The sequence below is a fragment of the Embiotoca jacksoni genome, unplaced genomic scaffold, assembly GCF_022577435.1.
Source record: "Embiotoca jacksoni isolate LCO1_2020_lvr unplaced genomic scaffold, fEmbJac1.0.p SCAF_71, whole genome shotgun sequence".
NCBI lineage: Eukaryota > Metazoa > Chordata > Actinopteri > Embiotocidae > Embiotoca > Embiotoca jacksoni.
In genome coordinates this window covers 1,049,480-1,067,273 of record NW_027185427.1, presented here as the reverse complement: position 1 = coordinate 1,067,273, position 17,794 = coordinate 1,049,480, and the positions used below count along the sequence as shown (strand labels likewise).

The 17,794-nt window shown below is 38.4% G+C and overlaps 1 protein-coding gene across 2 annotated transcripts in view; it reads left to right on the top strand.

Moving 5' to 3' along the window:
* LOC138215235 (uncharacterized) overlaps positions 1 to 11,467 on the top strand; it is a 22,191-nt gene extending 10,724 nt beyond the window's left edge. The window contains exons 9-12 of one of the 2 annotated variants that reach the window (XM_069177290.1): positions 5,443 to 5,598; positions 6,567 to 6,596; positions 7,119 to 7,222; positions 8,814 to 11,467. In XM_069177290.1, the coding sequence (XP_069033391.1) occupies positions 5,443 to 5,598; positions 6,567 to 6,596; positions 7,119 to 7,222; positions 8,814 to 8,939 (416 nt within the window). In that variant the 3' untranslated portion in view covers positions 8,940 to 11,467. The remainder of the gene's footprint in view (positions 1 to 5,442; positions 5,599 to 6,566; positions 6,597 to 7,118; positions 7,223 to 8,813) is intronic. The other variant, XM_069177291.1, reaches the window with a different exon arrangement.
* Positions 11,468 to 17,794: the final 6,327 nt, after the last annotated feature.

Sequence of the window (17,794 nt, the reverse complement as noted above, 5' to 3'; positions counted from 1 at the left end):
AAAATGAAAATAAAAACACAATATGATTATATGCAAATCATGTAAACCCTTATTTAATTGAAAAAAGGCCAAAGATAACATATCAACTGTTGAAACAGAGAAATTGTTTTTTGGACCAATATATGCTGATTTTAAATTTGATGTCAGCAACACGTCTCTATAAAGTTGTTTCAGGTTCATGTTCACCACTGAGCTGCATCTACTCCTCTTTTAACAACACTCTGGAAACGTCTGGGAACTGAGGAGATCAGTTTCTGGAGTTTTGAAAGTGAAATGTGTTCCCGTTCTGGCCTTCCCTGTCTTGTAAAAAAAAAGTTTTCTTTCAACAAAGACATTTTGTCAAAATTGAACCTGTGTTGAGCTTCACAGATACAAAAACTATGTCACATGCTTTTACCTTAGCAAATTTGGATTACTGTAACAGCCTTGGTACATGTTTCATTGTAAAACGGGTAATCAGCGACAGACAGCTGCCAGGCTGGAACATCCCATCTGAGGAAATACACCAGGCAGTGGCTTCTGTTTAATCTGAGTTTAAAAACCTACTTTTATTGCCTTTCCTGATTTCATCCGATTCTACTATTAATTCTGTTTTTGTGTTTTGCCATTTTAAATTTGCTAAATAGTGAATGAGTGCATAATTGTTAGAAAAATTACTCAGAGGCTGGATTCAAAATCAAACACATCGGACATTTATTCTTGCAAGAAGGAGCAAATACATGTACACTCAAAGAAGGATGTCAAACATTGCTCAACGTCTCTCCTCCGTAGGGAAGCTTTTATACAGTGTGACAAACAGTAGTTGACAGTCACCCCCATTCCCTTTAGATATAAGTTCAGTTGTAGATCATAAGATAAGGACATATGGAAGTCGTAAATTAGACGTTGTAAAAGAGACACTAGGAACTTCTTAAGCCACAGGCAAAGAAAATAAAACCTATCTTATTTTCCTTCCATCATATCCCTCCTGTTTATACAAAGTATAACATGTACTTACAAAAAATAAAAGAATCATCATGAGGAAAACCATATTAATCACACAATTGTTGTTGAGTACTGTTCAACCAGACATCAGTCATTGACACCACATCATCTCCATTGCCATTTCTCTCAAGTTTCGGCATGGTATACATTATTTTGTCACACGTCAGTGTCTAAGAACATGTCCTGATCTCCAGGGAGGAGAACAAATACGTCTTCATAAGGGGGTCGTTCAGTCGTAGGTAGAATCGGTGTCGTATTAGTGGTCTCGTACGTTTGGTCAGTTGTAGTAAATCGCATATAAAGGATGTCCTGTTTAGTCAATGTAACATTGATTAGTCTTTGGATCAGTCCTTGGATACGGGGATTACAACAACAACCACAAATAATAAGTATGGCTGCTATAATTGAAACACTAGTGAAACAGGTGAGGAACAGGTCTGTCCATTTACCAAACCAAGATTCCATCATCCTGGAAAAATGATCATCAATCCCAGCATTTACAGCAAGTTCCTCACTTAGGGCGGTAAGACCCCGTAGAGCCTTGGTGACAGATCCATCTGATGCTGTATTGTTAGGAATAAACGTACAACATACAGAGCCAAACATTTTACATATACCCCCCTTTGTCAGCCAGCAGCATGTCCAATGTCATGCAGTTCTGCCACGCCATAAGACTAGTTGCATCTGTTCGCTCAGGCCCTTAACAGCATCTCATGTATAGGACCTAAATGTGGGCGTGCCTCGGAGCATCCATTGCAGTCGGCTTTGCCCATCATCTGAGCTGAGTACTGCATCCACTGTAGCCACATATTGGTATCACCATAACCCGTCTCTAGTGACACCACATCTGTAAATTTAGTTATTTTCAATCGTCGGACTACAGGATCTACGTGTGAGCTCGTATTTGCAACGCTTTGGCGGGATACCGTGGTGGTTGGTTGTACTATATTTATCCAGATTAAGCCTTTTGGATCTGCCCCAGATACTAACAGTCTGGAGTCGCATTGCTTTGGATCCTTCAGTGTCAGTATTAAGGTGTTGCAGTTTTGTACGTGACAACCTGGTGCAGTAGATCCTTTAATCAGAGACAGTCGTTGTTTTAGGTCGACACAGATGCTACCATGCACAGATATTTGTCTGACCAAACTAAGCTGCAGTCTTTCCCCTTGCAGGGGAGAACCGCACATGCGTCAAACATGAGACTGGCCTGTTGCCCTTCCGTGAATGTGAGAATTAATGCTCCCTGTACCCGGTACTGATTTTTTGTTCCTTGCATATTTTCCACCAGCCTTTACACAAGCTCTTTTAGTGCTGTGAACTTTGTCAGTAGTCTGAGGTCCTATTGTGGTCTTGTTGTCTGATATCTGATTGTCAAGTATGTTATGTTGGCTCCGTACCAAAATATGGGGAGTACTATGAACAGAGCTGTGACTATCAGAAAACAAAGGTCCCTCTGAGGCCACAGAGTCCTATCCTCCTGAATGGATGCCATGTTATGCTGCCTTGAGGCATTTTAGCTGAACTGTCCATCCACAGATATACCAAAATAAGCTCACCAGAACCTACTCACCAGGGTGTTTGTTGGTTTCTTCACTGGTTTGAGACAAGTACCCCTATTGGTATCACCTCCCTTTGTAGCCAGACTTCACCACAAGGGAAATGTCGGCTTACTGAATCTGGTATGTCTGAGTTATGTGGTTCAAGCAAAGGTCTCATCCTTCTGCAATGGCTGAGGTGTATCCAGGAGGTCCGTTCAGCAAACCGAACTGCTGTCGAGGTAGCCAGGAGTATCTCGAAGGCTCCTTCCCATCTGGCGGAGCTCCAATATTTCTTTTTTTTAATCACCTTAATGAAAACCCAGTCCTCTGGTTTTAGGTCTATTGACTGGTTTTCCACCACCTGCGTAGGAGGGACAACAGAAGACATAATATCTTTTCTTTTTAACATTTTGGTCATGTAGTCTGCAGTCGTCTGTTCAGTGGGCTCTTTCTTGTCCACAATAGGTCCAAGTTGTGGCATGTGACAGGGATGTTCGTGTATCATTTCAAACGGTGAGATGCCTCTTTCACTGGGTAGAATATGCATATTTAATGTTACCAGTGGAATGCATCTCATCCAATTCCACAAAACCTGCCATCATCTTTCTCAGTTTTAATTTGATTGTCCCATTAGTTCTTTCCACTCGGCCTGCTGACTGTGGATGGTATGAGCAGTGATGTCTTCACTGTGTCCCGAAAGCTGTGGCTAGGTGTTTTATAATGTTGTTCACGAAATGTGTCTCGTTGTCACAAAATATATTTTCTGGTATTCCAAATCGTGGTATAATGTCCCTTGTCAGCGCTTTTGCTACGGTCAATGCATCCGGTGTTTTAGTTGGGAATATTTCTACCCACTTTGAAAAGGTGTCGATGATAACTAGGCAATATTTCTTTCCTTCACATGGTGTTAATTCAATAAAATCCATGCAGAGATGCTGGAATGGATACTCTGGTGAAGGGAACCGGCCCCTTGTAGGTCTCGTGTTTCCTTGGGGGTTGTGTTTTGCACATATAATACATGCCAAACAATTTTTTTTTTTTAGTAGTTTGTAAAGCCATATGATGTAAATGCCTGGTTTATTATAGATACCATCCCTCCTGTTGAGACATGGTTCATCCCATGGCTCAAAAGGCCGCATATCTATATAAACTTTTTTGGAGTATCATCTTGCCTTCCTGTCATCTCCATAAATCATCTTTTTGTTGTGATTTATTTGTCTTCCACTGTTGTTTTTCTTTTGTTTTTGTTTTTTATCTCATTGTCTCGGGCAAAGGTCTTCAACAGCAAAATCTTTTGTTGATTAGACAATTTTTTTCATACTTTTCAAAATCGTTTTCTGTTTCTGGTGTCCATTGTATTTTATCGTGGGCAGCCATAGGGTCATCATAAATGAGTTTAGACAGTGGGGAAGTCATTTCTGCATAATCTGGAATCCAATTCTGACAGAAATTTGTCATTCCTAAAAATAACATCATTTGTCTTTTTGTCTGTGGTTTTGGTGCCTTTAAAATGGCCTCCTTACATCCTTCGTCTAGACTCCTAATAAGTGACCTACATGCTCCTGAATCGCACAATAAGGTTACTTCAATCTCTTCTATCAGTAGAGTCACAAAAGGTTTATCTTGAGTATTTCAACTGTACTTATCTCTAACACATCACTGGTCTCCTCCTCTTTAGTTTCTAGTTGGTCTGTGTTTGTGAATCATGTGAATGTGTGTGTTTCTGTATAACCTGATCCTGGTGTGGTTGTGGTTAGTCATGCTGAACCCCCGTCTGCGACCGCCAACCGTCGTCTCCTCCTCCTCCTCCTTCTCCTCTTCCTCCCCCCCTTCCGTCCCTCCGCCACCTGCAGCCTCTTTCTTGCCCAGAGTCCCTTCAATTATAGCAGGTGTCGTTACCTCCTCCCTGTTTCTTTATCGAAACAGTGCACGGTTTCAGGCTGTGTCCGGAGAGAGGAGGAGATGTTGGGATCCGGCTCGAAGGACCAATTATGTTAGAAAAATTACTCAGAGGCTGGATTCAAAATCAAACATATCAGACATTTATTCTTGCAAGAAGGAGCAAATACATGTACACTCAAAGAAGGATGTCAAACATTGCTCAACGTCTCTCCTCCGTAGGGCAGCTTTTATACAGTGTGACAAACAGTGGTTGACAGTCACCCCCATTCCCTTTAGATATAAGTTCAGTTGTAGATCACAAGATAAGGACATATGGACGTCGTAAATTAGACGTTGTAAAAGAGACACTAGGAACTTCTTAAACCACAGGCAAAGAAAATAAAGCTCATCTTATTTTCTTTCCATCAATAATGTGCTGAATAAATGTAACAGTGTGATGACCCCTTGGTCCACTCCAACTCACGCTCTCTTTTTAATGATAAATGTGCATTGTCACACATTAACTGAATTAAAATGGAGGCTTTGTGCTTCATTTACACGTTACCATGGTGAATCGTTGTATCATTCCTTTCATTCACTACGTATGTGCTGAACTCAGAGTGGACTGAGTTAATTGAACTAAGAATCACCAGTTTTGGAACTGAAAACTCAGAATTTACCAACTCAGGTTTGGTCAAGCCAGAGTTTAGGCTGAGAGTCAGAGCTTGTGAATCCTGCTCTCTGGATCAGGTCCGAAGTGATAAAAAAAAATACTAACTTACATTTGTGTGTCAAAACCAGGAAATGTATATTACAAATTGTATTATATTTCAAGGGAAAGAAAAATAGAATTTCCAAAAACTGATAATATGAGCACCAAAATAAATCAAACATACAAAGTCCCATTTATTTGCTTCCTGTACTGAATGCCATGTCTTCTACCACTTCTGCTACAGCCTGACAGCTCAGTCCATCAGCCAGTGCCTGCAAAACTCACATTGTATGATTTTGTTACTGATTAAGTTATCTGCAATTTTAGATCATTCAACAAAGCCACCAACAACACTGCCAGAAACAACAACAGCAGCATTGCCACTGACAACAACAACAACAACAACAACAACAACACTGCAACAAACTACAATGACAACAGCGACAACAAAATCAAAACCAAATACAGGCGGAACAAACAGTGGTAAGCTTTTTAAATGACACTTTACTTGATCATACGATTGCTTTTTTTACCATATTCATGGGGAATACTCCGTAATTCCTGTGAAGCGCTGGCAAGAGTTTATCCATCGTTCCAAATTAGAGATGAAAGTAACTTAAAAGTCTCTCAACCATAAATTTACCGTCTCATTCACTGTTGGTGACACTTCTGAGTGCTTTTGGAAAGAAATCAGGAAAATTTAAGTGGGAGTGCTGATCAGAAAACTAGAACTCTAAAAAGTTGGGACGCGGTGTAAAATGTAAATAAGAACAGCATGTAATGATTTGCGATGATCTGCCTCTCTGAGATGCTCTTTTTATACCCAGTAATGTTTCTGACCTGTTGCCTGTTTACCTGATTAGTTGTTAGATGTTCCACCAGGTGTTTTTTTCTTTTGTTGACCCTGTTCCAACTTTTCTTGGACATGTTGCTGCCATCAAATTAAAATGAGCATATATTTTTCATAAAACAAAAATAATTCTCAGTTTCAACATTTGATATGTTGTCTTTAGTTTATTTCCAATTAAATATGGGTTTATGTGATTTGCAAATCATTGCATTCTGGTTTTATTTACATTTTACACAGCGTCACAACTTTTTTGGAAACAGGGTTGTAGATGGGCTTTATACATTATGGCATGAAAATGTTCCAAACCCACATTTCAAATGGGAAAAATACCTGTTTCAAATGTGCACAATCACGTGTGTCATGTGGTCACGTCATCACAACCAAGAAGGCCCCTGTTTTCATTTCACTTTATTTACACTCGAGCTGCTGATGAATTCCTAAACAAGAAAAAAACATCAGAGATTTTTTGATATGATTTTTAGTTTCCAAAACAATAAGTATGTTGGAGTGTCTTTATCTGCTATATGTAACAACTTTAGATGAATAAACAGGAGTTTCCTTGTTTGCTGTTGTACTGATATTGTTTTTCCTCTACCCATAGGTCAGCATTCAGAAAACAAAACTATCACAGGTAAGCCCCGCCCTTAATAAACATTTCAGAGAGGTAAAGTAGATCAGTTTGTGAAATGTCAGAAAACAGTGAGAGACAGACGGAGGAAAACTACAAATCCTCACTTCTCACATTTCAAACTGTTTCTTGTGTTAGAGCAGTAAAATGTTATAAATTTCTTGTAAATTTTAGTTAGCTGCTTTACAAGAGAAGACCGAGGAGGGTTCAGGTTCAAGGCAAGATCAGTTTATGTATTTAGCAGCAGTCAGACACAATGTAATTACAAGTGCTTTACAGAGGCATAAAAATACATTCAAAAAACAAAATAACTCGGAAAAGACAAGGAAACAAGGCACTTCAAAGTGCTTTACAGAAACACAATAAGGATCATTTATTAAGAGGAAATTAAAATGTCATTAAAAACATGCTTTCATCAGTTATCCTGATGATGCCTGTAGTTGGAGTTAAAATAATTATATAATCTGCTGCTTTGGTTTGTTTCTTTGGTAACATATCGGACGTCTTCTCTGATCTCTCCTGAAGCAGAGAAGAGTTTATTGGCGGTTTCTGTGATCCTGAACGTTGTTCTTTCGCTGGTTGTTTACCGGTACATGAATCGAGAGAGGAGACGGGACAGAGAACAGTCGGTGAGTCCCAGCAAAAATGTGTTTTCATAAACTGTGAGGATATAAGATCCAAGAATGTTGATTTCTTTGGGGAATCATGAAGAGCCGGTTAAACATCCCCAGTGAGATCCAGTTGATTGGATTTGTATGTCGCAGTAATAACAAAACATTTTTAGTGATGGTGGGTGAAGGAATCTTTGTTCTTGGTGTAAATACACATTTCAACATCAAAACAACAAACATATCATATTTTATATTGATGATAAAAATGTGCTGTGTGTGCTCTTTTTCACCCTGATTCTCAGTTTTCTGTCGATCAAAGTTCAGCCACGCAGTTATTACATTTTAACATGTGAATGAACATCTATTTTAAGCCTTATCCAAATGAGTTCACATAATGCTGATTAAGCCATCACCACCAGGAAAATGTCTCGTTTCATGGTGATTGTGATGCTCAAAACTATTTATCCACCGTTTTACGGCTGCACCACCAGCGGTGGGGTGTTTAGGATCCAATGTCAACACTGTTTGTGTAACTATCCTGACTGGCAGAAGGGGAAAAAGCTCCGTACAGCCAGTTGAACCTGAATTCAGGGGATCAGAGGAAGCTACAACATGTGGGGTTGATGTTTAACCACCTCTGTGTCCGGACCAGGAAAATAATTAGCTTAAACTACAATGAATTATTACCAAAAAAACGGTGCTCCAACAAATGTTCTTTTTTTTATTATTATTTTTTATTTGTTAGTGATTTAAATACCAAACCTCTCTACCTCTATGGTACCTGTTAACTTCACAATGAGACTCAGTTAATACTTTTAGTTCCACTGTACAAATAGGAGTTGTTGCCAATGAAGGCTCAACTCTCGTCGTCTACGGTGCACAAAGGGCAACCAGGGTGAAGTTGCAGCACCACGCTTTGGAGTGACATTACACCGGCCTCCACGTGCACCCTGTCAGCCTCAGGCCAGGCTACCGGGGGGGAGAACTGGTCCACATTAGTGGTGTGTTTTTGACGGTGAAGCTCGTCTTGCAGGGGCAACCACTGGTCCATGCTGGCCACAGCCTCAACCAGGGGAGGTCTGTGGCGCGGTTAAAGGCCGAGGCCATGTCAAGCGTCGCAGGAGACGGTGACGCAGGGTGCTCATAAGCCAGTGCTTGTATTGTGGGAGAGGTTTAAGACAAAGAGAGGAGGGGGGAGAGCTGTCTTTTCCAGAAAACTGTCTATTGTAGCTTCAAAGTGAAACACTAAGTAACACTGACAGTGATGGAGCGGTTGTATTTCAGTGATATTATCATCAGAACCGATCTGTGTAAACCTTGGTGTGATTCTTTCAGAGTGCTGAGAGTCTGAGTTCGCTCTAACAACGCGTCCTTTCTTGTCTTCTCTTTCAGTCAAACTTACCGCTGGTATCTGCTAATGGGAATGAAGAAGCTGAACATTTAAATCAGTGACCATCATTATGAGTGTGCAATATCTAATGAATTACACAAGGGCTTCAATTTAAGGTGCCTTTTAAAGCAGGGACTTTTGAGCTGAAGTTTAGCTGTAGTTTCTTCATCTGGTGATTGCCAGACACTTACCTTCTCTCTGTCTGTCGTTGTCTCACAGTACCCCAAGTGTCACCTCATCAACACAAACTCAGCTCCTACAAATATCAATGATTGCTCTGTTGGAAATGAAGCCCTCCTGCTCCCACCTCTCACACATTCTTCATGCATCACTGCTGTGGAGTAACTTGATTTGAGCATCAGCGCTCCACTGTTTGGTAACAGGAGAGCTGAATGATGGTGGTTTGTAAATGCTTCGGCACCCACATTAGAAAGGATTAACTCCAAACTGAAGTTTCACTTTGAATGTGAAGAAGAGTGAGAGTGAACAAGCCGCAGCAAGGTGGAGTATCTCACTGCCACCTGTTATCAAGGTGGAGTATCTCACTGCCACCTGCTATCAAGGTGGAGTATCTCACTGCCACCTGTTATCAAGGTGGAGTATCTCACTGCCACCTGTTATCAAGGTGGAGTATCTCACTGCCACCTGCTATCAAGGTATAGTATCTCACTGCCCCTGCACCATGGCGGAGGAAATGAAGTGCAACGACGACCACCAAACAAATGTTGACTGAGCCAGTGGTTAGAAATGGAAACACAGTGGGATCGTGACGGTCGGCGTGTCAGTGTAGACACTGTTAATGAGGGAGTTGGTTTTACCACAGAAAACAGAGCAATTTGACAAAATGCTCCAAATGCTCTGAAATCTGTTTTTATGACTGAAAACATTTTAGAACAAAGAAAACAGAACAGACCTTTTTACGCTGAGTGAGCTTTTGTTTAATAGGCAGGTAATTAGAAAGATGTCAGAAGTAGAGCAGCGCTGGCAGACCTCCCACAGGTGCTGTTTGTTCGCACCAGCAGTGGCAGCTACAAGGCGAAATACTCCTGGAATTATGTTGTTGATTCAGATTATGGAGAGTGGAAATGTGCATGTAGTTTGTTGTGTTGCTACACTAAACAGTTTCATGTATCAGCTATGCGTCACAATGTTGCACTGATAAAGTCAGTTCACACTAGTTTCTGCCACGTGTCTCCAATCTTTTAAACTTGCTACATCCACCACGAATGTGATAATAGCAGCTGAGAATGCTCTCGCTGTTTTGGATAAGTTCTCCCCTACAACCTTTATTAAAAAAAAAACTCTTTCCAAAAAGGTTGGGGCGCTGTGGAAAATGTAAATAAAAACAGAATGTGATGATTTGCAAATCATGTAAATCCATATTTCATTGAAAAAAGACCAAAGACAACATATCAAATGTTGAAACTGAGAAATTCTATTGTTTAATAACAAAAAATAAAGCTTAAATATACGCTCATTTCGAATTTGAAGCAGCATGTTTAACAAAATGTTGCTACAGGGGCAACAATTGTGTAATGCAAAAAAAAAAAAAAAACTGATTAATAACATTATTGGGTATAAAAAGAGCATCCCAGAGTATTTCAGTAGTGAAAGTGGACAAGGGACAATGCCAGAAACTACTATTGGATGGTTGTGGTCTTCGGGCCCTCAGGCAACATTTAAAACAGGCATGAATCTATAGCGGAAATTACTGCATGGGCTCAGGAACACTTCTGAAAACCATCATCTGTAAACACAGTTCATGACAGTTTTTCTCTGGGCCCGAGATCATTGAAGAAGGACTGAGGTGAAGTGGAAAACTGTCCTGTGGTCTGATGGATCAAAATTTTACATTCTTTTTGGAAATCACTGACATCATGTCCTCCAGGTTAAAGAGGAGAGGGACCAGCCAGCTTGTGAGTAGCACACAGTTCAAAAGCCAGCATCTGTGATGGTCCAGGATGCATGGCACATGGCATGGGTAGCTTAAACATCTGGAAGGAAGCATTAATGATGAACAATATATACAGGTTTTGTTTTTTCAGGGAAGGCCTTGCCTATTTAAGGAAAACAATGCCAAACCGCACTCTGCAAGTATTAAAACTACATGGTTCCAAAGTAGAAGAGTCTGAAAGCTAAACTGTCACCCATTGAAAAAATTTGGCGCATCATTATTAAATGAACAATACGACAAAGGAAACCATCAACTGTTAATCAGCTGAGATTCTATATCAGGCAAGAATGGGAAAACATTTCACTTTCAAAACTCCAGCAACTGGTCTCCTCGGTTACCAAACGTTCACAGTGTTGTTAAAAGAAGGTAAACATGCCCCTGTCACAACTTTTTGGAAACAGGTTGCTACCATCAAATTCAAAATGAGCATATATATATATATATATATATATATATATATATATATATTTATATTTATATTTATATTATGTTTTCTATTTTGATTCTCATGTGGGTTTACATGATTTGCAAATCATCACAATGTGTATTTAGTAAGATTTTTGGAAACAGGGTTGTAGAATAATCTTTGTGTTTAATATTGTAAATAGAAGATCCACTATTGCATGATATATATTAATCTAATAAACATTATTTAGACAAGAGTCTTCTCTTCCTTCGACAAACATCAAATTAACCGCCTGGTTTCATCTTATAAAGACAGGTACATAAATACATTATATATAAATAGCACTTACCTGTGTTACACATCATAATATGTGGAATATGTGGACTAAAGTAGACTGACTTTCAGCCCTGCTTGTCTTGTGCTCGTCACACTGTTTGCTCTTGAATGCATTTGTGGTTGTATATGTTCAAGATGCTTATCTTCCATGCTTCTAGCGTAGGTATTTGGGATTTAACAGGGGGGGGGGGGGGGGGGGGGTTGTATATACATATGCCAACATAAAGCTGTAAATTTCTTCTGCGAAAGCTCAAAGTTAACTTTGGGAAAGGGAGATCGTTGAGTATTAATCATTTTGCTGTATCATGTTGAATACTGTAACCAGAGCAGCTAAACTATGCCTGAGCATGTTTGTGTTACTTAACTTCAGTGTCATTTGATAGTTTTGCCTGTAATTTGTAAAAAAAAAAATGTGAAGTGTATTCTTACACTCGTTAAATGTAACCCGTGCAGAAGTGTTGTGTTATAATAATTAGACATTCCTGGTGAATGTCCATGTAAATTAATGCATGTATCAGTTTCTGTCAGACATTTATATTCTACACGTGTATAAAACCTGGATACAACAAATTAAAATAATTATATTCAGCCATTACTTGTTTCTTGCTCACACATTTTCCTAAACATTTCAAGAAAGCTTCATTTTGGGGTAAATGCAGCATTGGTTGTGTTTATTTAAAAAATACTGTTACATTTTTATAAAGATAAAAACATTTGCAGGTCAACTACTGTCCAAAACTTAGCAGATCTCTGCTTTTCTAGATCTGTTGCATACTTAATAACAGCCAGCAATACAGTGCACTAATGAAATATTCATACCGATATTCAGTCTCCTATAAACATGCATAACTCTTTTTTTTTAGCTACTCCCATGCAAACAAGACGCAACATTTAACTTTTAATATTAACACATATTTATCTTATAAGATTCTGCAAATATGTTTACAGAGCAACATAAGCATTCATTCGGAGTTGTCTTAGCTCTCATCTGTTCATCTGACACAAATACATGGCTCTTTAGTTTAAGCTTATTTATAGTAAGGACCATGTACAGAATACATTAATCTCAAAAAGGGAGGAGATGCTCTGTACCAGATTTAGCTACGAGCTCATTTCCGGCTGCAGTCCCTGGTAAGCTAAATGCTAAAGGCTCTACTATATTCGCCAGCTATGCTGTATGAGAAAGTGTTCTCTGTGAAGCTTCCTGGAGCGGCAGGAGAGACATGCACGTGCAGAAACACGATGTTTAAATGAGGCTGAGTTTGGAGTCATGCAGTTTTGCTGTGTCGTTCCACTCCTTTCTTGTGCGTCGGCCTTCAGACATAGCTGCAGCATACAGACCCAAACAAGGTGCTGGAGCAGCGACAGTCGCCCTGCAGCTAGACTGCAACTATTTTAATCTCCCTGACATTATTTAAAACATCATGTTCCAAATAAAACTATTTTCCAACCACAGCAAAAACAACTGTCATAATAGTGGAAAAACAGGCAATATGTGCTTTTGCAGAAAACAGACAAACCTGCATAAACCTGGCAGGTGACACTATAAGTTTACGTGACATGAGGTTTGGAGCCTTGTAGAAATAATGGCCGCCACCACCCTGATTTTTGTCGGGACAAGTCCATACTGTTATAAGAAGTCTGTGTGCCACAATGAAAGAAATAACAGTTTGGTAATCCTTGGATTTTATAAACCGACTGGCACCTTAATTCTCACGCCTCAAGCCAATTTAAAAAGTCCCTGTCAATGCTGATTATTATCTGACCTGACAATCATAGTGAGCTGCCAGAGGGACCAGGCTAAGGCAGTCCAACAAGGTTTCCTAAAACAGTTGTACTGTACACATGATTTAAAAGTGAATCTATTCGTGCCAGTGGTTAAATAATTCCAGATCTATGCCTGGAGAAAGTGCAAGTCTAAATAAAGGACAACTGTTTCATTCAATGACCATTTTGCTGATGACGATTGTGAGGATGAAAGACGGCGTTGACAGTAACACACGAGATGTTTCACATTGCATTCCTTGCACATGATTCCGTCAACACTTCGTTTATCACCTCAGGCCACAAACACCAACACAGAAGACAGTGAGACATGGACTGCAAATACAGACTAAACAAATTTACAACTCTGTGGAGAATCAAGCTGCATCGAGGCCGTAATGAACATCATCACATTCCCTCTGTCAAATCACAGTTTTCACATTTTGTACACCTTTACCAGTGAATATAATCAATGTGATTGAAAGATGGACCTTGGAAGCAATATACATCTAAATGTTTGGTATCCTGAGTACTGGATAGTAACTGAATACTTGAAACTGTGTTGTATATTTAGAATACAAAATAGCAATAAGTGTATTTACAGTCATGATTTAAATAAGGGGTAATCTGAATACAGATAAATTCTTAAAATCAATAGATTACTTAAGGGCTGTACTTTTTGTAAGTCAGCAATATTTGCTCTGAAATTTAAAATGCATCACAAATTTTCCATAAACCCCTGTTTTTAAAAGTATATCTGCACCACGGTGGCTGTTTAGCCATCCCGTCCATGGATGGATGGAGTTGACACCGCCGGGGCAGGAATGCATTTCTGTCCTGGAAATTCATGGCTCATTTCACATCAGGTCCTGACTGTCCCTCTCAGTCTTTTCAATTCTCAGGAATGCTTTGAGGGGAATTTCTTCAAATTCATCACAAACATTTATTTGGGCACCAGGATGAACTGATTGAATTTTTGATGGTCAAAGGTCATGATTACTGTCACATAACAGGTTTGTGGCTCTACACAGTACCATTTTCTTCTGGAAGCCAAGAGAAGTCACTTCTCCTGTTTTTTCAGACTGTAGTTTTCACTTCAATTAAACACTTTAACAGTTTTTGTAATTCTCCTGTGATTTTGCTGTCATATCGTTCCCATTTCTCAATGTGCATTTTACAATGACTGAAACACCCTCCAAATGTTTGTTTTTTTGTGAATATCAGACAATGTATTGCTCAGTGCAATTAGCCATCCTGTGCTGTGTACCAACACTCACGATTATCAAAAATGTTAAAACATATCGGTCTGCAGTCTAACTGCGATTAATCAGGACTCTGTCAGGGGAAACCAATCGCTTTTCATCACCACCAATCAAATCATAGAATGCCATCAACGTCATTGAAGAATGGATGATAACCATTAAATTTTATACTCATATCACCATTAGCAACATTAGAAAAAAAAACAAAGCTTCTTTTATTTATTATCAAATTTGTATTGTGTAAACAGCATTTTTCTGGAGTGAAATAACCTGGAGTTCAACAAAGAGTTGGATTGTGGGAGTTTATTTTCTAAGTTAGACTCCAGCTTGTGTTCAGAGACTCTTTGGTAATATTCTGGTGTTCATTCTCTGAGTGTTGAGGAGCATCATTCAACACGACTCTCTGTTTACTGCACAGATTTGTTGATGTATTAGCATTTCCAAACATGCCTTAGTTATTTCTTTGTAACTTTTGAGAATAAAGCAACCAAGGAGGGTTGTGTATGTAACAGAGAGAGAGAGTCAGCTAGAATGTGCCCACGCCCAAATATTTGTGTTAGTATTGCAATTGTCGGTTAAATAACCAGTCTGTACAAGTCCTGTATCTGCATGGTACAGTTTGGCGTAAAATGTCTTGTTTCAGTTGGCTTTCTCTTAACTATTCCATCTCCAAGCAGTGAAACATGACACATAACGCTGACTTGAAACCATGTTTACTCCATCAACCTTCTCCGAGGGGAAAATGGTTGTTTCTGTATCTCTGCTTCTTAATTCTGACAATGATCAGCCTGAAGGCTAAGTGGTCTGAAAACGTCCCACAGATCAGTTCCTTGCCGACATCAAGGCCACTGACGACACTGATTCCTCTGATGATCCCATAAGAATATTCAACAGTGGGATCTAGCCCACTCATATATATGTATGGATATATATATACGTTTTCAGACCACTTAGCCTTCAGGCTGATCATTGTCAGAATTAAGAAGCAGATTTATATTTATATATATATATATACACACACACACACACACACACACACATATATATATGTATATGTATATATGTGTGTATGTGTATATATATATATATGTATATATAAGGTGTGATATAATATGAACCATATAAAAAGGTGTGAAAAAGTGTTTGCCCCCCCCTATATATATATATATATATATACATAGGGGGGGGCAAACACTTTTTCATATATATATATATACATTATAAATAATGGAAGAAGGGCTTAATTAATTGTGTGGTGAGACAGCAGAGAGATGCACAGAGGGGTCGAGGAAAGCTGAAAATAATCCAACAGGTTAAAGATCTAGAAACATTTCAACACAGATTCTGACATGTAAAATGAAATGGAAATATTTTATATTATAAGTAAAAATACATCACCTCATTCCTCATGGCTAAACTTAAACAACATAACCAACACTGCAGATCACAGAATCTGATGATCACAGACTTCAGTGTAACACTGAACTGAGGTCAGACTGTCTGGACTTTAACAGAAAGACTCAACATCGCCTCCTACTGTACAAACTGTACAAATTCAATTCCGTTTTATTCATAGTGTAAAAATAACGATAGAATATGGTAATATGGTCCTGTTTCACTTTACAAACACAAAAAATGCCAATGAAATATAGATATTCAAACAAAAGGTGCAAACAAACAAATATCGCAAGCAAATAAATAAAATATCGCTGTCTTAACAAAAAGACAGTGAACTGAAAAGGGACTTATTTATGACAACAGCAATAATAATAATAATTATAATTATATATATATTTATTATATATTTTTAAAATATATGAGCATCAAGATCATATTCAACATTGTTTCTGATGTTTATAATTATAGCTAATTCTACAACCAACTGTACCATTACCATGACCATATTACATTATGATGCATTACATAGTTACCAACTATCACTAATTTATTCAGTTTCTAAAGAAAAAAAAAAAGAAAAATAGTGATAATCAAGACAAAGAGAAAATGAATAAACTGCCATTAAAAAAAGAAGAGGAGGAAGAAAAATTTGATTTAATTTAAAAAATATAATAAGAAAAATATCAAAAAGTAAACAAAACAAAAAACATCTTGGCATTAGGTTTACCATTTTATTGCCGTCATCATCATCACCACTACAATAATAACAAGTGACTAATGAAGTGACCATACACTACCTTTAAATTAAAAATTGCTGCTTCAGGTAGAGATTTAGATTAAGTCTGTAATAATAATAATAATAATAATAGTAATAATAATAATAATAATAATAGTAATAACAATAATAGTAATAATAATAATAAATAGCAACAACAACTTTAATAGCAGAAAGATCATCAAAGTGAGGATGATTTATCTATTTTCTTTCCGCAACAACTCATCAAGTATTTGAATCATTCCTTCAGACTGTTTATAAAAAGGAGAATGCAGTGCAGTCAGCCAAGAGAGCAAATGACTCTAGTTGAGATGTAATCATAAGCATTGCAGCTTTTTGCTTTTTATTAGATTACAAAGGTCCATTGTTTGGATTCTGTTTTTGATTAGTTCATGTTTCTTTTTTAAATACTGGACTGCCACCTACTGGATATATGAGGTTGTGATATTTTGCTGATGAGTAACAGACACATTTTAATAATATAATACTTATATAAATAAGATATCATTGATGATAAGGAGACTGTAAAAACTGGTAATGGGTGTGTTTTCTAATATTTTATATTTTTGTGCATTATAAATCATTGTTTCTGAATTTTGAAGGAGCCTTATTGCTCTAAGACTCCTTCAAAATTACACGAAAAAAAACAGTGTAAAAAGTGATATTGTGGCTTTTTTTTACCGCGTAAAAACCATTGTAGCCTTTTATTGCTGATAAGTATTTTGTAGGGAGTTTTGTCTCACAGTTTTAACAACAAACCCAATTCGTTTTGTTTTTAAATGAATGAAGACATGACCCTCCTCTGCCTCTGATTGATATCTTTAACTATTTATGTATCGGTATGAACCGGAAACAAGTCGTGTTTCCGGTTCGGATCCACTGGGTTTAATACTGAATAGACGTGTAATGATTCCATTTCTTGCCTCACTCAGGTTGGTGCTACATTGAATCAGCCGGGGGGACGCGCGTGCTAAACTGCACGCTGCTGTGATTGGTTGTTTCACTGTCAATCAACTGACTACTAACCCAATCTCCAATCATGATCCTAACCCTACTCTTAACCCCCCTCCCTCCCCCCAATGTAACACCCAATCACAGGCATATGTCCCTCCCGCTGATCCAATCCAGCACCAGCCTTTTATAAAGTAGTGTGCGTTTGCGTGACAACGTGGCGGTTACTATCCAATAAGAAGTCACCATATCGCATTTTACCATCATGTCACACTTTTCATTGGTTAGAACCTCCTTAAAGCTGTCGGTAATTGGGTGGCTGTGCAGCAAGCCCCGCCCCCCTGCCATTGTGTT